The sequence below is a fragment of the Catharus ustulatus genome, chromosome 3 (assembly GCF_009819885.2).
Source record: "Catharus ustulatus isolate bCatUst1 chromosome 3, bCatUst1.pri.v2, whole genome shotgun sequence".
Classification (NCBI taxonomy): domain Eukaryota; kingdom Metazoa; phylum Chordata; class Aves; order Passeriformes; family Turdidae; genus Catharus; species Catharus ustulatus.
Window position 1 is genome coordinate 103,193,232 of NC_046223.1, and position 25,856 is coordinate 103,219,087.

A 25,856-nucleotide genomic window follows, 5' to 3' on the forward strand; every position below is an offset into this window, starting at 1 on the left:
AGTTTTTAAATTTAATAGCTATCTGCAAACTATGTGTCCCTGGCTGCAAATTCAAGTGCTCAAGTTAAAGACTTGTAGAAGTAATGCTTCTTGTGCAATTTCCATTTTGCATGTACTTATGTCAGTCTTTAATTACATGGTGTTATACCACTGCTGCACAGGGTTTTAGTTTCATATATTGGAAATTGGAGAAAATTTGTACCTATTTGAGAAACAAAATTCTTGAATGGCTGTCCAGATAGGACACATGAACACATCCTATGAACTTGTTTTTAGTCTGGAGCATGATAAGTTTATTGAACAGGTTGTGTAACTAATTCACTGAAATTTGGGAAAGGACATAGTATCAAAAATCCTTTGGGTATTAAATGTGTTGATGTGTACAAATGGGCTTGAAATGAAACTGCATCATTGCTTCTTTAAACAGATTAATCCTCTTTAAATAATCTTCAGGGTTTATGCCTGTCTCATGTAATGACCAAGACAGTCTTTGTTCTTATTAATACATAATTCGTTTTCTAGGCTGTGGAGTTGTATTTTTCCTGACTTCCTTTGAAACTCTAGAAATTGTCTACAGCTAGAATAAGAAATAGGCAATGTTAACTTGCTCAGATGCCAACTTGGTGTGCTTTGTCCACATGCTCAAGCTTGATGTGGTCACTTAACTTGGGTTCAGAAAAAGTTTCTGTTTCTGTTTTATTCCACAGGTCAAATTGACTTTGGCAAAGGGACTTTTTATGCCTGTCTATATAGGCAAGTAACCTGGCTACCTAGGAGTAAATCACTTGGCCAAAGTAGTTAGGACTGAAGCCTCTCAAATTCCATTTATATTTGAATCAGGGGAGTTTATTTTATGCCTAGATTTCCTCTCTTGCCCTGTGCTGAATAATCCCCCAATACGTGCAACTCGGAGTTTTCTGAATGTTGATGCTAGGTGTATGCTAGCTGAATTGTCCTGGTGTAGCCCAGGACTAATGGATGACTTCTAGGGCAGAGCTTCTGGTTTTGTTGTCTCAGAAAGGAATCTAGTTGTCATGAATGAGAACTGCTTTCAGAACTGAGCTGGTCTGTGCAAAATGCAGATTGCCAGGATTTGCTTCATCCTCACTGCTGCCCTGCATCAGAGAACTGACATAGATACGGTTTTGTCCTCCTCTGTAATGTGGGTTATAGTCCTTTTTCCTAGGATTACCCAAGAGTATTTGATCTATTGCCTTCTGTTGTAGATATCCAAGACTGCCAGCACACTAACTCCTCTGTTTCCTTTTCAGCACACAGAAACATAATAGCACGCAGTTAAAAGAAGAAAGTGTTAATGAAAGATTTTAACATCTGAAAGCTCGTTGTAGGAGTTGGGAGTTGTTATGAGGTCTCTGCTGTGGTGCAGAAATATTATGGCTCTTTCTAGAGTGTCAGATGTTTGTCTTGTCTTGGCACATTTCATTTGTACAACATGTGGATATGTGCATGCAAACCAAAATTAGTGCTATATGTCATACTTCTGGTATATCTGTGTTAAAGTGTTAATAATGACTGGGTTTTGTACCAAGTGCACATTTTTAGCAATAACTCTGGAAAGTGGTTTTTTTTAAAACCCATCAATTGTGATTTCAATAACCTTTTCTCTACTGATGTTATCTTCATGTTTTGCTCTTTTTGAAGCTCATGTGGAAAATGAAGAACAGTATACTCAAGCACTGGAGAAGTTTGGTGGCAACTGTGTTTGCAGGGATGACCCAGATTTGGGAACAGCATTTTTAAAATTTTCTGTGTTTACAAAGGAATTAACTGCACTCTTCAAAAATTTGGTAAGAATTACTTAAGAAAATGTGTTGGAATTTTTAAGCCAAAGGCTGTATTTTGGAATTATAACAGCTCTTCGTATTGAAGACAATTTGTGTTTTAGCAATCACCGTTTGAAAAAATTTTCAGCTTATGGAAATATCTCATGTCCTAGGTTTTCCCTTTACAGAAATCAAAACTCAACCCAAACAAAAGAAACCACCACAGAGCAAAAACACAACAACCCCCCCTTCTTCCAACACTTCTCACACCCAAAAGCTTCCCACAATAATTATAACATGCATTACAAAACACACATCTCAATTTGCTTTAAATTGTGAAACCAGCAAAACCCAACTTGATTTACTGTATGATCATGATGCTTTACTTTACTTTTTCCCACTTTCTGTTTGTATTTTTAAAGGGAGGTTTTAGTGGCCCTGGAAGAGAGCTCTTTTGCTTCTCAGGGAAGTGAGTCAGGGAAACAAAATTAAGCAATATGCTAAAACAACAGTAGCGTCCATTGGAGACCAATGCTACAGCTGAAGCCAGTAAGTCTTAAAAGCCTCTTTGGTGAGCCAAATGGAAGAATGGGATTTTTAATTATAAACTGAGAATTTTCAGCCTGAATTTCACATTAATCAGGGGGTGCAAAAAGGGCAGATTCTGATTGCATCCTACGAGCTAGAGCTTTCCCATATCTTAAGTAACAAATTTATTTGAATTCACAGAACTCTTATACCAGGGGCTAGGAAGGGGAAATGACCCAGATTCCCAGGAGCATTTAAAAGTCTGTGTCTACTGAAATCAGTGGCACGAAGACACATGAAATGCTTGTGTGAGTCTAGACCAAATGTCTGTAGTTTGCAGCCAGCTGGTCATAATCACTTCTTTGGGGAATGTTTCCAGCTGATGGGATTTAGGGCAGTTCCATTCACTCTCTGATGCTGTCCTCTCTTTTTACCTAATCATGATATTGATGAATACAGCCACAAATGTATTTATCAACAATGAAATGTATTTCATACTGGTCATATTGATTTGAACTTCTCTGGATGTACAAATACTATCTGAGATTTTGTATCAGAAGAGGCATCCTGATTCAGTGTGAGTCAATTATCCCAAGCCTCATATGCAGAGGCAGGCAGCTCCTATGGAAAAGAAAATGGAATGGGTCTTCTAATTGATACCTTCTGTTGACTAAAATCCCCTCTCTGTCATCTATTAATTGCAGTATGATGAATTCATTAGACAAATGGGTCTGGGAGATGTGATGTTTAGGTGATTTTAAAAATCAATTTGCTAAAAGCTACACCCCCTCCCCAGAAAAATCTTTTAATGTATTACATTTCTTCAAGAATACTTCTAAAAGGCTGAAGGTGTTGCTTTTTTTACCAAAAGTCTTAAGCCATTTGTTCTCTTAAAACCAGAAAATTATCTCTGAAAAATGTTTCTGACAAGAATAACTTTTCTTCCACACTTTGGAAAGGAAAAACACCAAAATAAGTATCTATGGGAAGTTGTAATGCATGTTTTTGTTACCTGTTATCTACCTAAGTGTTTTGTGGGTCTTCTCCAAGGAATATTCGTGGGGGTTTTTTTCTGTGTACTAGTGGTTTTTTTAGTAGCATCAATGTACTTTTACTTCAGTTTGGGTGTATAAGAAGAGCATATGTCATAAGAGAGTAGCTAAGTCTATAGTTTTTCTCAGTTTACAGTTCTTATTTTCTCTATTTTTGAAGGCAAGAGTAATTTTGCATAGACATGAATGTTATTTAAAAAAAAATATTGCAATAGCATAGCCACCTTCTCTCTTTAACACTGGTGAGGAGCAGATCTCTGTAAAGTTCTACTTTTTCCTAATATGCCTCATATTGTTGAGGTTTGAAGGTTTTTGTTTTCTCCTGAATAGCAAAGGAAATGTAATGGTCCTTGAATTTGGTGTCTCGATAGGAAAATAGTTTCCAGAAAGAAATACATAGGGAAAAAAGATGTGAACTTCATTACTGCTTGCAAATGCCATATTTATGAAAAAGAAATCTAGAATAATGAAAAATTATGGCTATGTGTAGCTTTGCCTATTAGAAGTTAATGATTAATGCCACTAGAATAAATTTTTAGTAACTGGTCATTTTGAAAATCTGTTCATAAATTCAGTTTGAGGTCTAATTTTCTAAAAGGTTAAAGGATATTGACTGGTATAAAGAGTTTTGTACAGTAATTTGAAGTAGTTTGGGGTGTATTTTGTTAAAGTCATAGACATATGTGCATTCTCATAGTGGGGTGATGTATCCGACTCTGAACCCTTTCAACATACCGACCTTAAAAACATGCCTCTCCTCTGGTGTTTCCTTGTAGCACTCCCCATGTTTTGGTTGTGAGTATTTTCATCCAAAATGTAGCCAGGGCCATACAACCTGCTACTGTTGAAAAAACATTCTGAAAGGTGCTCTTTAAATAGACCGATCTCTGGAGTTTCACAAGGTGCTGAATTTCCACAGATTTTAACTAAAGTGGATGGGGAATGTGCAGAGAGGTGAGAGGACATGTTCAGACTGGAACAGATGCTAAAGCTATTAACACTGGCAAAGCTTTAGGGCTACTGTCAAGTTTTCCTTTGTCATGTATTTTACTTTTGTTTCTAGAGGCTGATGTGTACTGTCAGCTCTTGGCCTGGATGTCATTTAGAGCTATAGCTCTGAAGTGCTTCTGCACAAAGATTTCCCTTAAACTTGTCCTTAGTTTAGGCAGAGGAAAGGCATTATAAGGTTGTTCTCCTTTAACTGGGGTTTCAGGTGCTTGTTTTCCTCAATAATTTTAAAAGTTTCCCAAAAGACTTTGAAGTTTTTATGGCCTTTTCAAGGCATCAGTGTTTTAAAGTATTTCAATAACAGTTGAAGTGTTTTTGTTTTTAATCCTAAAACCTGTATGCTATTCAAGTTATTGAGGTTTTTATAAATTTGCTATGCTACTTTTATATATACACTTTCAAATACTGCATAAAATCAAAAAGAAAACCCCACCCCAACCTTTGTAGTTTTTCTTCGCTTTGGAAGTGATTTATAATTCATCTTCAGTGAATGGATTTGTATTTACTGTATATGAGATCCTTGTAACCACTCATTTTAGCCATTCTACCCCAGTTTGCATTATTTGGATCTCTTTGTGGTATAAACTGTGCAATTATTTTCTCTTGCCAAAGCTCTGATATCAACTTAAAAATTTTTCTTCAACTTCTGTTTTTTTAGAAGATTGAGTAATCAGCTTGTCTTTTTGAAAGTGAAAGGTCTGAAAATACTAGAGGCCATTTTCAGAGGTAACATAGTACATTTTGTGGCAAGCACAATATAACTTGTTGATGCCAACCTTGTTACTAATTCCTAATAGAATTGGACCACCCACTAGAGTAGGAGTTCCCGGGTAGGTTAGGTCTGTATGGCACTTGCTTGTGGTGTTAATTACTCTGTCTTTTTAAGTATAGTGCCAAGGGATAAAGGTGTGAGTCTTAATATGAAAAACGTTAGGACAAGGAAAGGCTCATTGCAATATGTTTGCTCTTCAAATATTTTAATAGGATTTTAAAATCCTACTAAATTACTGCACTGAGAAGAAGTAAACTCTAGTTGCGCATCTTTGTCAACATTCCTTGAAAAGGGGTTTGATCTGTGAAAATGAAGTAGCTGTTTAACAAATATCATTTTCTGTATTTGTTGTTGTTATACTTACTCTTTTTCTTTCTTTTTCCTTTATATAAATTTAAAACTAATGAAACAGGCTGGCTTGAGTGGAGTGGATCTGATATTTCCACACTGTGGAAGATAGCTGGGAGTAAGAGATTCTATTTCTGTTAATAAGCCTTGGACTTTTAGTCAGAAAAAATGGAAGAACAGCAGTGATATTTTTCTGACCATATGCTCTTTCTTTACTTACTTTTTTAAATTTAAGAAAAAAGAAAATTTGCTTAACGGTAAAAGGTAACAGCAAAACTGAACGAATTATCTTTTCTGTATTATATAATGAATTTGAAAAGTTTATGCCCAGAATTTTCTTTGTTTAGACCAAGGTTTTAAAAAACAATGTTTAATGCCTGAAACTTCACAAACATATTTTTGTTTAGAAGGACTCACTGAAAAAACTCTACAGGTATCTGTATTTGAGATTGGAGTGTTATATATGGAGCTTAATGATTTAAGTTATGAGCTTTCTGTTTTTCACCAGTATGCTTGGGGAAAACTTGGCTAACAGTGAGAGTTAAAAAATAAAGAGTACTGTTTGATTTATGCTTGTAGAGATATAAACCAAGATGTAATAACTCCTCCTTGGCAGCATGGGTTCAGTTCCACCTGGAATCGAAACTTTATTTTTTTTGCCAAAGGCTATTGATCCAACTGGAGGCAATTCAGAGGACAGTAATAAAACGTGATTAGGGCTTCAATAGGTAGGTTTATGAAGAAAGTTTAGAAGAATTTTAAATTTAGGGTTTGCTTCACAGATAATTCTGATTGTGGAGTAGAAAAATAATAAATTGTTGTAAATGGGATTTCACTCTGAAAATATTAGGTGAAGTGTCCTAGAGAAAGTGATAGAAGCTTAGGTCTTTCAGCCTAGGTTAGAAAATGTGCACTCTGGAATTCACTGGTGTGGAAGAAGGGCTAGAATAACCACAAGTCTCTTCCTTCCTTTGCTTTTGCAGCTCTTCATTTTATGCTTTTCAGATTTCCCAGTAAATCTTCCTAATAGAGAAGTTCCCAGTTTTTAGTTTGCATATTGGTGTTAATAATGGGGCTGACTCTAAGTAGTCCATGGTGGCAACACTTGGTATCTTGTGTGAAGGCATTTTTCTAGGCAGTTGTGCCAGCAGCTTCATGTGGACACTTAGTGGTGCTCAGCTCCTGTTCTGCTGAAGTCATTTTCCCTGTGGCATAATTGGTGGTGAGTTCAGCCACACCTGTGCTGCAGGGGAAAGGGGATGAGGACAGAGGAAAGGCAGCATTATGTCCTTGTGTGTGAGGAGAAGGCACAGTGCAAAGATGAAAGTTTGTGCCACCAGTCTTCGTTACACCATTTTCCTGAAGTCTTGGGGGTAGATGCTAAACCTTAAAGTTCAGACAGTGTTTCATCTGTGGTGGATTTTCAGATTTCCACTTTCTCCCTGCTGTGTTGATTTGCCTTGTCCTACTAATGCTCATGTCACTAGGAAAATTATTGGAAACTATTAAATCCAATAGCACTTCCCATTGAAAAAAGAAAACTTAAACAATGATTTGTTAGCAGGCAGTACTGCCATCACCTGGATACACTCAACCTCATTGATGGTTGAGAAGGCCACCACCAAGTACAGGGTTTGCATCTAAAGTTTAATAATGGCAATAGGGGACGTATACTGCACAACTACTGGAGTTTTGGTTTAAACTGAAAAAGTTTTAAGTTCTGTTAAGAAAAGTATTTGCAGTAATTTCACGACCATAAGGCGCACTTCTGGGAGTCAGCAAATTTCGCAACTTTGTGCCTTATATAAGGCGCACTTTTTTTTTTGCAGTGAGGATCTGCCCCCAGCTCCTCCCTCGCGGTTGCTGGCCGAGGCCCCACCTCAACCCAGCAGCCATGGGCCCCCGGGCCTGCCTGTACCCGGTAGGAGGGGCGCCACAGGCCCGCCTGTACCCGGCAGCCACAGGGCCCCAGGCCCACCTGTACCCAGGAGCCACGGCTCTGCCTCCACCTGGGCTCGCCTGTATCCAGGCCCTGTGGCTCCGCCAGCCCCCTGCACCCAGCAGCCACGGCTCTGCCAGCCCCCGGGCTTGCCTGTATCCAGGACCCCTGGCTCTGTCGGCCCCCTGCACCCAGGAGCCACGGCTCCACCTCTACCCGGGCTCACCTGTACCCAGCAGCCGTGGCTCCACCAGCTCCTGGGCTTGCCTTTACCCAGCAACCATGATGCCGCGGGCCCCCGTGCACCTGGCAGTCGCGGGCTCCCAGGCCCCCCTGCACCCAGCAGCCGCGGTGCCGCGGGCCCCTGGACTCGCCTCCACCTGGCTCCCGTGGCCCTACCGGCTCCCCCCGCAGCTTGCGGCTCACACTTCCGTGTTGGCAAATTTCCGAACTTTTGCCCATATATAAGGCTCACTGGACTGTAAGGTGCACTTCTGGGTTTGGGCAAAAATTTTAGTCAAAAGGGTGTGCCTTGTAGTCGTGAAATTACTGTAACTTCTGAAGTATATTGAAAAGGGTTTTTTCCTTTTTGCTTGGATTTGGCAAACAAAACCTACAGAAGTACTGTGGGCACCAGTATCCAAAGCTCTTATGGAAAAGAGCTTTACTTTAAAGTAATCAGGAAAGTTGGCAAACAGCAAATTTAAATGTTTAGTCATAGGCCCTTAAACCACTTGAACATCTTTCCCCTTTACAAATGCTGGCTTACTTGTTGCCTCTACCAGCACTTCTGGCAGCTATGTGTTTTGTTTATATGTTCTCTCCCCTGCCATTTCTTCTTCTCTGAGCCTTCTCCAACTTAGGAAGTTTTAATTTTTTACCCTGTCATCTTGTTGGAAACTGTCAGAGGAAAACTGCAAGTGCCAAAGCAGCAATGTTGGAAGTGGAAACGAGGTCGACTATTTTTTTCCTTTTTTTTTTTTTTTTGAACATGGTATTTGCTAGTGTTTCTCTGAGATGGGATGACTTCAATTTCTGTGAAGCTTTCTTGCACCTTTGTATATTTTTTTAAAGCATATTTTAAAACATAAAGTAGTCAAAATGTAGAGGTCATTGCATATGTTCTAGCTCCTTGTAGTCTGTACACAGGGTAGGAGCTGCAACATATTAGTGCTTCTCTGCATGCCAAAAATGGGTCTATATTTTTAGATGGTTCAACTTATGCTTCTCAAGAAAGAGGGGAAAAACGTGTAAGATCTTTCATCTGTGTATTGCTTGCTGACTTATAAATATGAGGGAGTATGATTCATCTAACTAGGTTAATAATGACAATTTCATGCATTATGTATGCTTACTTTTGTTACAAATAGAATAGGAGCATAGGGAATACAATGGACTGATAGTAATGTGCAGGTGATAGCACACAGAAGGAATTAATTTGAATGGGCAAACATTCTCTAAATTTTTTAAAGAATGTAGAGTTATTCTCCTGGTTTTGGGTTGTGTTTTTTTAAAGTTGCTTTGGACTCCAGGCCTCATGGAGTGAAATTCTAGCAAATATCCATAATTATTTTGGAGTCTGATGGATGTTTACACATGAGTGTGTTTGAGATAATACTTTGGACTTTTTTTTTTTTACTCACTTAAAGAAAAATCAGTTGTCTTGAGTCTTCTGTTGAGAAATGCTTTGTTCTTTATTCCTGTCTACTGAATTTGAAGAATAATTAGGGATTATGAAACTATTGATCCTTAAGTTAGACATTTGACTACATCATACCCATAAAATAGAATAACAAAGTAGAAAACTTTGCATGGGATGGTATCTTGAAAGAGACCTCTTCTCCACCTGAATAACCATTATGGGTGTGCACTTGCAGCTTCTAGAAGTTTTGGGGTTTTTTTACGTAGGTGTTGTGCAGTTTAAACCTTTGCACTTCTATGTCTCTGACATAAAATTTTATTACCTTTGGGAATGGTTGTGCTGATATGTGCATGTGGTAGTAAAGCTGAGGGCTTAGGAGATGGATGGTTTCCAGCACTGCCAACTAAGCGTGTGTACATGTTGCTTATTCAGTTTTTACAGGAAGTACTTTATAAAACCAGCTCCAACAGAGAGCTGAAATTTAACTTGTTGATTCTGAAGGGCCATGGTTGGGTCCTGCAGCTTGTTGGGGAAGAGAAAAGGTAGGGTGGAGGAGGGGAAATGTGATTTGTGTTAAAAGTGTAAAAGACCAGATTTTCTATATTTCTTTAGCTTTCCCATGCAGAGACAATTTGTGCAATCTTTAAAACTGATGAAGGCCCACTTTAACTGGTGGCTGAAATTTCAAGCAAATGCAGTAAGGTACTTTCTTTGAGGAGGAAAGGTGGGGACAGCAGGGCTTTGCTTGTTTATTTTAACAACAGCTGTTATGTATCAGGGTGTCTGTTCTAGTGAAGCCACCAAATAACTACAGGGTGATAATATTTTGTATTTCACAATTCTGGGGAGATTGAAACATCCATAACTGGAAAAATGTTTTTCTTGAAATTCAGTATTTCTTTCTCTGGAAGGGTTATGCTAAAGATGATTTTGATGTCCCTGACATTATTCCTGAAGAAATAAAAGCATTTGTTCCTACATGATGCAAAATTCTTTCTGTACTTTGAAACGTTTGAAATCCATCTTCATCTAGGGATTTCAGACCTTCTTGAAAAAAATAGCATTTTAAAAGAACAGCATAAAATACCAAAGAAAAAGAGCAACTCATCTAAGGGCAATTTTCACTACACTGCTGCAAAAGTTATTCTGGTTTTTTTTTTCTCTCACTGTATTATTCTAAAGTATTTTGGGTTTTGCTCCTCAGAGCAACCAATCCTTTGAATAAGTTACAGTTTAAACTCTCTGCCTAGCCATTATGGTCCATATCTTGAATGTTTTCCCTGAATCATGACGGAGTTGATATACAGTCTTTTCCTAGCTACTTTGTTCCTATACAATCTTTCTTTGTTCTTTTTACTTATTAAAATATTATCATACAAATACTTAACAAAAACCATGGTTATTTTACCACTTTCTTAATCTGAAATAATTTTAATCTTCTTGAAGTACTTATTTTATCTTGAGTTACTTACATACTAAAGACCTCCTAAAATTCTTATTTTAAAGTTTGTATGAGATAAATAAGGCAGATGTATTGCTTTTTAAAAACAAATGGAAAATATTGGAATGGTGGCTCTTTTACAGGCCAGCATTCTTGTCTTTATAACTTCTGTCAGAGTAAGATGCCATGTATTGGGAGAGTAGCAGATATGCTTAATGTAATAGGTCTTAGGAGGCTGGAAAGTAAACAAGGTTAATATAAAATATGCTCATGAACTCAGAATTATCAGTGCTAAAAAATTGTATGATTGTTTTTATATAATTTAAATGGAGAAATAAGGCAATGCAAAAATTAGTGCTCTTATTTTGGAGGCACTGTTGAGATATTTATAATCAGCAGTAATTCTGGAGGTTTCCTGCTGGCTTGGGTTATAGTGTTTCCAAAGTGAGTTTAATTAACTCGTGTTGCTTTCATCTTTGATTACTGGCTGTGCTGATAAACATCTCCATAAGGCAGAGACAGGAAAATAATATGTGAGATTTCCTTGTGAAACTTTCTGAAATGTGTGTATTAAGACAGTTTGTGTTGTGTCTAAATATATTAACTGATTTGATGTAATTTTCTTGTTACAGATTCAGAATATGAACAACATAATCACTTTTCCATTGGACAGTTTGCTGAAGGGAGACCTGAAAGGAGTAAAAGGGGTATGTCTTTGCTGCTATTTATATATAGGATTGTTGTTTGTACAGTAGGTATATTTAGCAAGTGTATTGATCTTACATGTTGGGAGGTGTACGATATTCAAGTAATGTATTAGCTCAATAAACAAGTCTTTGAGGGCTTTGTTTTTTGGGGTTTTTTTTGGGATCAAGTCATCCCTTCTGTTTGTGGATTCACATACCTCATGTTCTGGACTGTGTATACAAAAGAACATTTGAGAAGCTTTAAAGGCAGACCTGAGATAGAGAAGGTAAGGAGAGAAAGAGGTGTATTTATTTAGCTGAGTAAAGGGTAGTACTATATTTTAAGGGATTATTAGCATTCTAGCATTTAGCATTCTTAACTTGCCTGGAACTATTAAGAAACACACATTGGACTGTATGAGCATAGGATTTTTCTTAAAGAAACTGGAATCTATCTGTTTATGGCCCAAGGACATTTCCTATTTGAAATAACAGCATCTTAGGACTCAAATGATGGTATGTTTATGATAAATTTCAGAGCCTATGGCGAGTGCACTTACTTGGCTTATGCTTTGTTTAATTGTGAGCAAACAGGAAGCGACTGGCAGCTATTGTTCTAGGACATTGAAGGAAGGAAAAAAATATCTACATGGACTAAAAATGGTTACTGGAGGATAAATAGATTATTTAGTAAGATAGATTTATTATCTTTGTGTTGTTTGCTTACCACATTTCACTTGTGTTCCCTGTGTCAGAATAAATACATTTATTACAATAGTTTCCCCACTGCCTGGAGACTATAATCAAATGTGACTTCAGTTAATTTACTAATTGTCTCAATAACTAACATGTAAGAAGTAGTTCCTAATCTCTAGTTGCAAAGTTTTTCCAGTATCTGACAGTTAACATTTTTTTTGTACTGTCTGTTCTCTTCAACTTCATCAAAATTTCAGCTGTCACAGTTTTAGACATCAGTGAAATAACTTGTTAAGATAGTTTTATTCAAATTACCTTATTTAGAGGAAAGAAGAGAAAGGAATTTGGAATATAACTAATTCAGAATTCTCATGGAATTAGTTATGCTGAGCCATAAGCATATACTATAAAGCATATAAGCATAAGCATAGAAGTCTATACTGTTCCCATTAAGTCAGTGGAAAATTGATTTTTTTTAAACTTTAGTGTGTTGAATTAAGTTCTTAGCCAAGGCTATACCACAGCCTCAGGACTGGGTCTTCTCTCCAGTAGAGCCACAGACAGAATGATGAGAAAGTAGTTACTTTGATTAATTGTGTAGTGTGGTCTTGGGATAACAGGTTGTTACACCTTTTAAGGAGTAAAATGGAGCTGTAAAAATCATAGTAAAAAGCATCCTAGAGATCCTTTTAAAAACATGAGCGTATTAATTCTCTTTGCCAGATTGGTTTTTCTATGTGCAAGATTGCTTTTGCAGAACCCTTAGGTTCAAGAAAGAGTGAAGTTCTTTATTCTAGTAGGCACTGCAAATGGCCAAGGCATGTCTTCATTTTTAAAGCCACATTATTTTTCATGTAAAAAGCTGGTGGTTGTTTTTTCTCTTTTCTTGACAGGACCTGAAAAAACCCTTTGATAAAGCTTGGAAGGACTATGAAACAAAAGTGTATGTATCTTTTAAACTTTTATTTAAGAAGGAAATTAACTGAAATCTGTAGAGACTATTACTTAATGCTGAGGCTGGAAGCTCTCAGCAGGTACACCATGTACTAGAAGTGGATGTACACCTATCTGAGGCTTTTAAGTTCTGTCCTATGTTGTGGATTTAACCCACCTTAACATAAGCCATTTGTTTGAAGTTACCAGATACACTGTATAAACAGCTGTAAAGTAAGTTTATAAAAAGTGGAATTTTATATCTAGCTAAATAATGAGTCAACAGAGCTCAATACCTAATATCAAACACAATTTATTCTGGTTCCTAGTAAGTCTTAAGTGGTTCAGTGCCCTACATCAGGGGCAGTTGTTTCCAGGGTTTGCCAGGTCAATTGTATCAGTACAGCTGACAGTCTCTGAAGTAGAATTTTGTAGTGAGTTTTATTCTACATTACAGTATTGCCTGGATTATCAGTTTTGTGTCACATATCCAGTATGTTTGTTCTTCTGAAATAATGCTGTCAGACCATCTCTGATGATACAGGTCCAGAAGAATCACACATGATGACACTATTTAATATAAATAATTTAGAAATCCACAGCCAACTAGACTGGCTGAAAATCTAGCACCATTTATGTACTTTTTTAATTGCGCACAGTTATAATGATTCTCTGGTACCCACTTACTTAGTCTGTCTCAAGTCTTCAGAAATTATTCCTGTAGCTAATTTACCCACAAAAGCAACCAGTTAGCCAAATTTCATTATTCCTTTTGTGAATAACAATGAGAATGGTCTAGTTATTGTTTCTAGCATCAAATTGTGAGGAAGACCTGTGTGGCATTTGGGTTTTGAAACAGCCTAGCTTTAGCTGGATTTTCATAAGAAGGCATTCTGAAATACTGAGATAAACCTCTGGTCTGACACTCTAAATCCACAGAGGATTGTGATGGCTCCAGTGTTTTATGTTCCTGACACCGGTGAGCAGTCTCATTTGGTGCCGTATCAGTTATTGACTGTTGAAGTAATAAAGATTTCTAATCATTGTCTATGGCAGTAGTTGATCTCTGAGGACAGACCTTAAAGAATAGTCCTATAATTTAGTCTACTGTTGCCTAGCACTTCTGGATTGCTGGATCTGAAAGCTTGTTTACTTGTGTGTGACTATCCATACTGATATCCCATGAAGTTTATGTGCAGAATTTAAAATAAATTTGTGCACTGCTGGGACATACAGCAACTGGGACATACTGGACCAAGACCTCTAGGGCTTTTAGGGTTTCTGATCTAATATTCACTAGGATGAGTGTGTTGAAGTGATGTAAAGATTTGTAGTTGATCATCAGTTTTCTCAGAACTGGAATTTCAGAGTCAGATATACTAGAAATATTATCAGTTGTTATTTAAGTACTTGAGAAGTAAGAAATCCCTTTAGAAAATGTATTTGTATATTTGGGAATTTTCATTTGAGGTTATGGACATATTGGAAATGTTGTTCTGTGTGCTATGTCATTTTCATTTGAGGTTATGGACATGTTGGAAATGTTGTTCTGTGTGCTATGTCATTTAGGACCTGAAATGATGCTGACAATGTGTTTTCTGTCTGTGGGATTGAATCTATTGCTGCTTGTATGATGAGATTTTTTTCTTTTTCTTTCAACTGGCAATCCTTTAGAAAACCTGTTTTATGACTTTGCTTTCAAGTAAGACACTTGGGTTTTGATCTGAAACAGGTTTCCTTTTTCCACTTGCAGTTATCTCTACTTTCTGCAAGAATTTTTTAACAAATGAAGCAGACCTCCTTGACAATGTTCATTTCTAAACCATTTGTGTTCCAGGTTATTCAACATGCAAAAGTTGAAGGTAGCATATATTCATCAGGAAATTCTTTTAGATCCGTGAATTTTTTTTTTTTGGCATTTCTAAATAGTGGGCTGGTTCAATTACTGAGTGCTTTATTTTTTAAGTGGTTAGATGAAAGCTCCACTTCAATATTTCGAAGTTTTAAGCTCTTAGTCCAACCTGTTGGAGTCCTTGACTTTGATCAAGACCAAAGGATCATCTGCTTGAGGCTCAGGATGGGGAGCCTGGGAATTCTGTGTACAAGAAAATTATTTGAAACGATGGGCTTCTCTTTTATTGCAGGCTGTTCTGTAACAACAGAAATTCTTTTATTGCATAAGGTTGACAATCAGAGAGTGTTGTTTTTCAGTGCAAGCTGTGCTTATACCAAGGAGCACAGGAGATTTCCATGGTTTTGTTGAGTTAAATTCAGTCTTGGAACTTCTGTGAGACCCATGCCCCTGCAGTAGGACTGTGGGATTTGTCAGACCTGTTGTGCATAAGATCAGTTCCCAGATAAATGATAGATGTTATGAGTTACCATTATGTAGCATTTGTCTTTAAAAACCAGAGATGGGAATTTTAATGATGTGATCTAGCCAGAAGTTTAATGATGCGATCAGACCTAGCCAGCATGGGTTTGGGAGGGGTAGGTCGTGTTTGACCAGCCTGATCTCCTTTTATGACCAGGCAGCCCACCTGCTGGATGTGGGAAAGGCAGTGGTTATTGTCTCTCTTGACTTCAGCAAGGCCTTTGACACTGTGTCCCACAGCACACTCCTGGAAAAGCTGACAGCCCATGGCATGGACAGGAGCACTCCTCACTGGGTTAAGAACTGGCTGGATGGCCAAGTCCAGAGTGGTGGTGAACCGCTGGGGATCAGTCACCAGTGGTGTCTCCCAGGGGTCTGTGCTGGGGCCAGTCCTGTTCAATATTTTTATTGGTGATATGGATGATGGTATTGAGTCTTTCATTAGTAAATTTGCAGACATCACTAAGCTGGGAGCTTGTGTCGATCTGCTGGAAGGGAGGAAGGCTCTTCAGATAGACTTGGAATGATTGGATGGATGGATGGGCAGAGTCCAGTAAGATGAAGATTAATAAGTTCGAAGTCCTGCATTTTGGTCACAATACCCCCCTGCATTGTTATAGGATGGAGATGGAGTGGCTGGACAGTGCCCAGCAGAAAGGGACCTGGGGATACTCTTTGACAGCTGACTGAACATGAACCAGCAGTGTGCCCTGGTGGCCAAGAAGGCCAATGGCTCCTGGCCTGGATCAGGAATAGTGTGGCCAGCAGGAGCAGGGAGGTCATTCTTCCCCTGTACTCAGCACTGGTGGGGCCACACCTTGAGTGCTGTGTCCAGTTCTGGCCCCTCAGTTCAGGGAGGACGTTGAGATGCTTGAGCGTGTCCAGAGGAGGCAATGAGGCTGGGGAGAGGCTTGGAACACAAACCCTGTGAGGAACGGCTGAGGGAGCTGGGCTTGTTCAACCTGGAGAAAAGGAGACTCAGGAGTGACCTTATCACCCTCTACAACTCCCTGAAAGGTGGCTGCAGTCACATAGGGGTTGGTCTCTTTCTCCAGGCAGCAACCAACAGAACGAGAGGACACAGTCTCAAGCTGCACCAAGGGAAATATAGGTTGGATATTAGAAAAGACTTTTTCACGGAAAGAGTGATAGAGATGGTGGAGTCACCATCCCTGGATGTGTTTAGAAAAAGACTGGATGTGGGACTTGGTACCATGGTTTAGTTGAGGTGTGAGGGCATGGGTTGTATTCGATGATCTTGAAGATCTCTTCCAACCTAGTGATTCTGTGATTTTTGATTTAGGATGACAATATTAATTTGAGCTTGTATCTGTTCAGGTCATCTTTTTTCTCATACTAATTTTTGGACATAGAAAAACAGTGAGGTTTTTCTGGGTTGCTATTATATATTCTGCTGAGGTTTCTTAAGAAAATAACTCTTTTCATTCTGTGGCTGTCCAAAATGGATCTAAACTTCCTTATAGCTGTGTGTTTTGGTCATCTGTAGCAGTGGGTGGATGCAGATTCACCTCAAGTATTCTTAATTGCAGATTTTGGGGGTTTTGTTGTGGTGTCTTCATGCTTTCTGCTTAATAAAAAGTATAAAGGAACCAGGAGAGGTAACCTCAGTCTCACCTACAGCTTGTAATGCCAGAGTAGAATGGGGAATGTAAGTGCCAATAGCCAGAGGTTTGCTCAGTCTTCTTCAATCTGTTACTTTTGATAGTGCCTTGTTTGGATTGTGCCTAAGACCAGTTCTAGATGTATGCTTAGTGAGCTGTCTTTTCCAGTGATATATCTTCAAATATGTGAATAACTATTTTAAAAATTCTTCCTGGTTTTTTTTTTCTTTCTTTCTTTCTTTCTTTCTTTTACTTTTTCCTTTGGGCTAACAAACTATTCAAGGCTGCTAGACTGGTCTTTTTTTGCACATGCCTCTGTATCATATGCTTAACATCATGTTGTTCTTCTGCATTTCCTAATCACAAGTACAGACCTGTGAAGCTACATACCAGAAAATGAAGTGGTATTTTTGTAGTCTGTTGGGAAGTGACAGTTTTCATATTGATTGTTGTCCTTATAAGGAAAATTTGTAAGCTTGTCACACTATCTCACCTCTCTTACTTGCACCTTTGTGATGACCTCTTGGGTGCAAATATACCCAAATGTGACCTATTTGAAAAGAAAGAAAGTGAATTTAAAAATGGCATCTGCTTTGCTTTATTTCCAACATTCTTTGAGTTGCTGCTTCAACCTCTGTATGTAGTTAAATGCATTTTTAATTTCCTATGTATCTAGTTCTTGTTTGGGAGAGAGATGTTAAGATCCATTCTGATGCTCTTCGATCACTATTCATCATTGTTGATTACTATGCACCTGCTTTGCCCTGTAGCCACCTAAGTTCTCAGACTATTTCCCTTAGGATCACCTTAGCTGAAGTACCTTAGGGAAGCTGGATCCCTATTTCTCTGTACCCTGGGGCTGCTCTTGAGTAAGGTAGTAAGAGGAGCAAGTAACCTATAGCTTCATGCAAACCCACCTCAGTCAAAAATTGAGACTGTCCTCAGGTAACATTCATGAATAATTTATCTTTTCTCACCATCAATCATTAACATGACTCAGCTGAAGCTATAAAGATTTTTAAATGTTTTTAAAGCTTTAAAGCAGTGCATTTCTCATGAGACCTCAGTTAGAATTGTTGTTTCCCACGTAAGAGCTGGGAGATGCTGCTGGCCACCACAGCAGCACAGCAGGACTGTTCTGTGTCCTTCGGGAGAGCCGTTTCAGACTGGGCTCTTTTTGTTACGAGGCAGTGGCTTTCCCCTGTGTACTTAAACACTAATGGCAGGCAAGCCAGAGGACCATATGGGGAAGGAGTACACATCATAAAAACTGCTCATTCTCCCAGCAGACAGATCGGATTCAGCAAGGCGCTGAGCCAGATATCACCCACATGCTTCAGTTTGATCGGTCCTGTTGTGGTAGATTCCAAGGTAAAGACTTTGTATCAATTTTACACAGGAAAGAAAAATATAAACTTACTGAAGCATAGTATTCACTTTTTTTTTTTTTTTTTTTTAACTGGATACATCTGTATTCTGGAAATAAACCTGATTTTCCTGAAAAGAAAAAAAAACGTAATTTTTAAAAATAAAGTTGCCTTATTTTGGGACCTGTAAATGCCTATTATCATGACAATTCTTCTTTAACAAGTACTGTGTTAATGCTATAAAATGTAAAGGTTTAATGGAAACTAATGAGCTGTTTCTGGGAAGGCTGATTACCTCTCCTCCTTTGCCATTCTCCTTTTAAAAACCGGGCATGATGTCTCGTGCACAACTGAGTGAAGAGAACAAGTTGCTTGAATGTGCTTATGCATTTTAAGATTCAGGCATTAACAATACATTACTGTGAAGAAACACAAATGCTCATATCTAGAAATAACTATCATTGATTTGTTTCTGAACTATTTGAAGTCAATGGAAAAATTAACAAGGTCAAATACAGTCATCTGTTAAGATGTCTGCACAACTATTTAAGTGATGCTATTTCCAATTTCGTAAACTCAAGTTTTACATAATATGAAAGAATTTTATCTGAAAATTCTGCATGCATTTCTCAATTTACTTCTTCAGAGCTCTAACTTGACTCAGTAGACCATTGATATTCATAGCTCCTAGGTATTTCTGCCGTGCTTCTTTTTCAATGCAAGTACATAAGGCAAAGTAGAGGTCACAGCTTGTAAATAGTGATATAGAATGAAAGTGCTAAACAAGGTTGCTTAAATATAGAATCATAAAATAATACAATAATTTAAGCTTGAAAATACCTTTAAGATGATAAAGTTAAACCATAAATCTAAGGCTGTCAAGTCCACATCTAAAGCATGTCCCTAAGTGTTACATCTACACACCTAAATACCTGCAGGGATAGCGACTCCACCACTCCCTTGGACAGCCTGTTTCAGTGCTTGAAAACCTTTTCCAGAAGAATTTGTTTTCTAGTATCTAATAAAATTTTCCACAGGTGTAGCTTAAGGCAATTTCTTTTTGTCCTATTGCTTGTTACCTATGAGAAGAAACTGAAAATCCACTGCTAAAACCTCCTTTCAGGTAGTTGTAAAGAGTGAAAAGGTCACCCCAAGCCTCATTTTCAACAACCTAAAGAATCCCAGCTCCCTCAGCCACTTCTCATCAGACTTTGCTCCAAACCCTTCACCAGTTCTGTTACTCTTTTCTAGATTTGCTCCAGCACCTCGCTGTCTTTGAGGGACACAGCCCTCCAGGTGTGGCCTCACTGGTGCAGAGTATAGGGGGATGATCACTGCGATGGTCCTGTTAACCACGCTTTTACTGATACAGGCCAGAATGCCGTTGGCCTTCTTGGCCACCTGGGCACATGCTGGCTTGTGTTCAGCTGGCTTCTGACCAGGACCTCCAGGCTCTTTTCTGATGGGCAGCTATCCATCCACTCTGTCCCCAGCCTGTAGTGCTGCCTGGGGTTGTTGCGATCCAAGTGCCGGAGCTGACACGTGGCCTTACTGAACTTCATACCATTGGCCTTTCCCTGTTGATCCAACCTGTCCAGATGCCTCAGCAGAATCTTCCTGCCCTCCAGCAGATCCACATCCCCCCCAAGCTTAGTGTCATCTGAAGACTTACTGGGAGTGCACTCAGTCCGCTTTTCCAGGTGATTCATAGAGATATTAACCAGGACTGGCCCCAACACCAAGTCTGGGGAATACCACTAGTGACCAGTCACCAACTGGAGTAATTCCATTCACCAGCATCCTCTGGGCCTGACTCTCCAGGCAGTTTTTTTGCCCAGTGAACAGTGCACCTGTTTCAGCCATGAGCAGCCAGTTTCTCTAGGAGAATCCTCTGGGAAACAGTGTCAGGTAAACACATCCACAATATACTGCTTCAAGTTTAAGATTTCTTATTAAGTATTTTTATTTTGAAAGAGATTGCCTACAAATTAAATGGAAAAATCTTTGAATGAATCTGCAGATGTTATGGATGAAATGATGAAAATATCTGGGCACATTTTGCTCCGTCTGCCCTCTTCCCTTTATCATTCAGAGCAGGAAATATATAAGGGAAAACCTTTCCAGCATTTCCAAAAGGAAAAGATGACTTTTCATTGAGGGTTTGAGTGATAGGAGTGATGTGCTTTACTGTAAGCATTGGCAGGCTGTAGGGTGATATAAAGTGGAGGCTCTTTCACCAAAAAGCTGAAGGGCTGAAGCCTGGAGAGTCAGGCTGAAAAGGAAGACTAGACAAAGAAAGGATTATTGGAATGAAAATGTCTAGTAATATTTTGTAAAACAAAGTAGCCTTCAGAAGCACTTCTTTTTTCCAGAGTGCTACCAATTCAAGTATGCTCCTTCTAGGTGCTGTTCTCAGTCTGTGCACCTTCTCATGGACGTACCCAGATTCAGCCTGGCTTGCTGCTCTATGGAGCAGGAGAGGAAGAATGACAAAGTTGCTTTCCAGGCAACCAGTTCATTACTGCTGCACATACACAGGGTGCTCTGATTGTTTACCCTTATTGACTGGCAGAAAATAAATACAAGTCTTTCGTGCTTATTTATACCACAATCTATGACAAAATTGATTTATTTGAAATCAAAATTGTAATTTATACTGAAAGGTGGTTGCTTTTCAAATTGAAGTGGTAAAAATAGTCTTATATTGGAAACTGAATGGGTGAGACCATTCACTTTGTATCTCTTTGACTTTACTGTTGTAATTCTTTACTCTGTCTTTCAGCTTTGCTTGTCTGTTACACACATCTGAGCTCACTGTACATTAGTTATGTGCAGCTGTGTTGTATATGGACTGATGAGTGCTCACATTTTAATCTTAGTCAGCAAAATCTGTATATGTGATATGTGCTGCATGAGTTCCAAGAATAACAGCATTACAAAACATTTGCTGCTTTCTTATTGTTTCTAGGGTATTTTTTAGAGTTTTCGCAATTTTCTTATTAATTTGGGTTAATTGATCTACCTGGAAAGCCAGAATGCCCTGCAACATTTGGAAATCCCATAGTGTAGTGTTACAGGACTGTCTTTGCCAAGAGGATTTGGTTAATGTCACAATAGACTGACACTTGAAGCTGAGTTGATCCTTGCATTTGGATTGGACACTCAGACAGCCTTTAGCACTCAGAAGATTTGCCTGCAAAATGGATGTGAGGGGTTTCTTTGTTTCCCTAGAAACTAAGTGCTCTGTAGTATCAGTCAGATAGGAGGTAGCATATTATTGCAGCAAAACAACAGGGTAAATTCTGAATTACAAACATGAAGATGTAGTTAGATATTAAAAGAATAAATAATGAGGAAATGTACCAGGCATGTATCTCTGGTACTTGTCACTGAGAGATTATTTGGGGTTTTTGGTAAAGTATCTTTTGGAGTTTTTGCAAAAAGGTAGCCTGAAGCTCCACCAAATGGCTTCAAGGATATCTTTCTCTGAATTGCTTGATAGAGGTCAGTATATCTTCATCTTGCTTTAACTGGGTTTTTTTTGCCTGTGGAGTATGATTTATCCTTTAAAGAGTGGAAAGCACTCTTTCACCAAAATCTGGCTTTCTTTAGGAGGAATACAATGTATACTGTGATATTGTGCATAATGTTTGACTCTTTGGGCAGTGTTCAGTGTCTTTTGGTTTAACAAACATAGAGAGATACCTTATGACATGCTAATAAACTTCTAAGATCTTGGAGATGGTTTCATTTTCTTGAGTATTGTTCTCTGTAAAAAATGAAAATACTATACAATAGTAATTGGTAGTTATTAGCCTTCTCACACCTGGACACGTTACTGACTTCTTTGGTCTCAGGAGCTGTGAGGTTAATTTGGAAATTGAGAGAACTGAAATATCCTGGATCTTTCCTCTGAGGTTTGACTGGTTTAGAATTATCAAGTATGATGTAATGTAAACTCCTCTAGAGTGTGTGCTAGAAAGGAGCTGCATATTAATAATTTTCTGTGAATTGTTTTTGTAGTGGTTTCTTTTTCTTGTTTGGGATTGTCCAGTAAATTCTTGTGTCTGGACTCTTGTTTTCTGTGGTTTCAATATAGTGTAATTGGGTAAGAGTGCTGACTTACTCTTCATGACATCAGAACATTCTGGAATTGAGTTTTAATTCAGGCGAATGGGGGTTTTCAGAATATTTATTTCAAAGGAGAGGAGCTTCCTTCCAAACGTCTGCTTCTGGCGGGATGTGAGGAGCACAGTGCTGGCTGGATGTGCTGGCTGCTGGAATACTGAACAGGACTGGCTCTGCCCATGCTGAGAGCACAGTGGGGCTTTTTGAATTGCTGCTCAAAATGCTTCCCAGTGGGAATGTTGAATGGAAGCATTAATGGAATTAATTCTTGTTTTCCCTTGCTGCTTGAGGTGTAATAGGAGGCAGGTCTTCATTTTTGAGAAGTGTAAGTACACAATATTGTGTCGACTGGATGTCTTTAGACCTTCTAGACATTTTCCCATAAGCTGTAAGGGTAATGTTGACATCAGGTTAAGAGAGTACTTGAGACATGTCATCTTTTCAGGGAGAGAGCTAAGAGACACTTGACTACCCAAGAGGAGGTAGGACAGTTGTGTGTGTTATTTGTTCCTCTGATCTCCTTCCTGTATTCCTGTGTAATGCTTCCTCTTGTTCAAAAGAAGTATAGCATTTCCTCAGGAAACTCTTTTCAGAATTTTGAGGTTCTAAACAGTGTGAGTGGCAAACTAAAAGTCTTCAAAAACTAAACACTCTCGTGTATTTTCTTTCCCTAATATATATAATTTTTTTATATTAGACTTGTCTAACTGGGTTGTCAAATTATGCTACTGCATTTAGGAATAATGAGGAGAACAGCTTTAACAAATGCAGAAGTGAGTTTATGGGAATATGCCAGGCATTGGTTATTCATTTATATTCTGCAGGAGAACCTGTTTTATTCAGAGCTCTTGGAAAATGTTCATGGAAACTTTTAGGGAATTAGGACAGCTGGTCTAGCAGACTTTGAAGTCTGCAACACAGCCAGCTGGTCGGCATTCCCAGTGCCAACTGGCTCAGCAGCAAGTAAAGACAGCAACTGTGATTTTGGCTTAGGAAACCCTGTATATATAGAAGATGACTTGATGACAGGCAAGACTCAATAAATCTGGTGACATAATTGAACTTTGTTAGCCAGTGTTTGCTCTGTTGGGATTAAACATTCCCCCTATGTTTTCAATTAAAACTCATTATTTTTTCCTGTATCTTCTTTCTTTGGAGCAAGAACTTAGTATGTTCTTCTCATTGACTGTCTTCTTTTGGAATATCTGTCAGAACATTACTTTAACTGTTGATTAATTAGATTTCAGCTACTATATGTCATTGCTGATCTTTAGTCATTGCCAAATTTCAAATGAAATGTCATCTGGAAATAAGTAATATGCAAAGCTACAGGAGTGTGGTTCCATGTCTGTCAGGAGAATTTGTGAATAATCTGATTTCCTGAGAGGCTGTGGATTTCTCACTTCATTGACTGATTCTTTTTGCCTTATAGTACAAAAATAGAGAAGGAGAAAAAAGAGCACGCTAAACTGCATGGGATGATTCGTACAGAAATAAGTGGAGCTGAAATTGCAGAAGAGATGGAGAAAGAAAGAAGGTTCTTCCAGTTACAGATGTGTGAGGTAAGATTCAGTGTGAAACTATTACTGTTCTGCTGCTGTTTTTATGAAGATTTTGAAAGCAATTGTTTAAGAGTAGTTATGATATTAAAGGGAAATGATAATTTATTTATTGACTCCATTTGTGAAAACACAGTTTTTTATTATCCTGGGGGGCAAACTTTGCAGAGAATTTAGATATTTTCTAATTTCTCTAAACAGGTAAATTAATGCAAATAAAACACTAAGAGATTGTAATAAATAAGTCTTTACACTACTACTTCACTGTAAATTATTTTGAGCCCATGATCATTCTCTGAATTGTTCCCTGTGCTGACAGCTGTTGAGTTATTACGAGGAAAGGCTCTAGTCTAGCACACTGTTGGGTTGGTGCAGGAAAAAAGTGCTAGGGATGGAATCCAGTTGTCTTTCAAGTTGTTTCAGAATGTTTCTACTTCAAAATCTCTGTGATTTTGCAGTATGTTAAACCTAATGTGAATATTTTTGGTTCGATTCATTTAAGGCTATGTCTGGTTCTATGGTTGGGAATTCAAGTTGCTGTGTTCTTTTTTAGTACACATTAGCCCAAAAATACACCAAGCATGTTTCTACTGCCTTTCCTGTGATGATGATAACTAATTTGACTCATACGCCAGCATAGCATAACTGCAGTTGTCCTGAATATTACTTTTAGTAACTACATGGACTCATACATAAGAGAAGAACTTCACATTCCTATACAGAATCAGACTAAAATGTTCAGAACTAATAAAGGGATTTGCGTAACAAATAAACATATGGATGTTGTCAGCTAATTGCCCATCTGTATCCTTCCTAAGAAACAACTAGGAACAGATGCTTCTCTCTTGCTGTGTCACAATTAAGAAAGTTGTAGTGATAATGCAGGGTGAAGTCAGTGAAATTGGTCAAACTACCTCAAATGTGGAATAGCTGAAGTGTATCCTGTATTTCTTTTGATTTTGTGGAAAATAAGTTTATACTTGGTTACCTCATGAATAGTCGGGAAAGAGGACTTTGGTTTTGTTTTGATAGTAGGTCAGAAGGGTGACCTATTGAAGTTTTATCATAAGTACAGACTAGTTCTCTATAAATTATGAAAGTGAACTGAATACCAAACGCCTAGAGCTTCATTTAAATTAACAGGAGAAGGAGAGGTGATTGTTGTAACTAAATACTATCCAGTGCACATGTCTACATTTAGGCTCATCATTTGTTCACCTGAACCAGCATAAGAAGCTGCAACATTGGAAGTTGGCACTCGGATGCTGCTTTACTTCAGTTGATTTAAAACATTTAGGGTGTACTGTGAGAAGGGGAAGCCCAGATGCATTAGAGCATCATTAAGAAGACATTCACTCCTTCGCTTGGAGGTCACTGGCTAAGTTGCAGTTAAAATTTGTTGACATTTAATGGACAGTTGAGCACTCTGATATTTGATCAATCATACTTCTGCTTGTATGGCTGACATTTTATGCTGTGATATTGAGGGGAGGAGCTACCACTTAATGTGGACTTTGTGCCTTATGCAAAAGGACAGTAATAACACTACATTTGCACTTGACAGTAGATTCTTTGAAAAATCTCTTGTTAATCTGTAATTTGTTGTAATTTTCACATATAAGGATTTGATAAAGGAAACTATAAAATCAACACGCAGACTTTAAAATTTGTTGAAAGAATCCCTCACTTTTTTTTTTTAGCAAACTGTTTTCTGCCTTAATGACGTCTGTTTAGCAATGAATTTAACAACTAGTGAGATACATTTTAAAATGTACTGCTACATGTAAGAATGGGTTCCTAAATGTTCTCCACAAACCCTTTCATGCTTGCTTTAACAGAGTCTTTCCTTGGAAACCCCAAAGAATATTCTAACAATTTGAACAGATCATAATAAAATATCCTCACAGGATATCAAAAGTCAGCAGTAACAAGAATTCTTTTTGTGTGATTTAACTCTTGAAGCCACTTTTTTGCTGC

The 25,856-nt window shown here is 38.2% G+C and overlaps 1 protein-coding gene across 6 annotated transcripts in view; it reads left to right on the forward strand.

The window, feature by feature from the left end:
- The window catches only part of ASAP2 (ArfGAP with SH3 domain, ankyrin repeat and PH domain 2), an 87,709-nt gene that overhangs the window by 21,177 nt on the left and 40,676 nt on the right, over positions 1-25,856 (forward strand). For all 6 annotated transcript variants that reach the window (XM_033056343.2, XM_033056341.2, XM_033056340.2 and 3 more), the window contains exons 3-6: positions 1,663-1,808; positions 11,147-11,221; positions 12,790-12,839; positions 23,753-23,882. In XM_033056343.2, the coding sequence (XP_032912234.1) occupies positions 1,663-1,808; positions 11,147-11,221; positions 12,790-12,839; positions 23,753-23,882 (401 nt within the window). The remainder of the gene's footprint in view (positions 1-1,662; positions 1,809-11,146; positions 11,222-12,789; positions 12,840-23,752; positions 23,883-25,856) is intronic.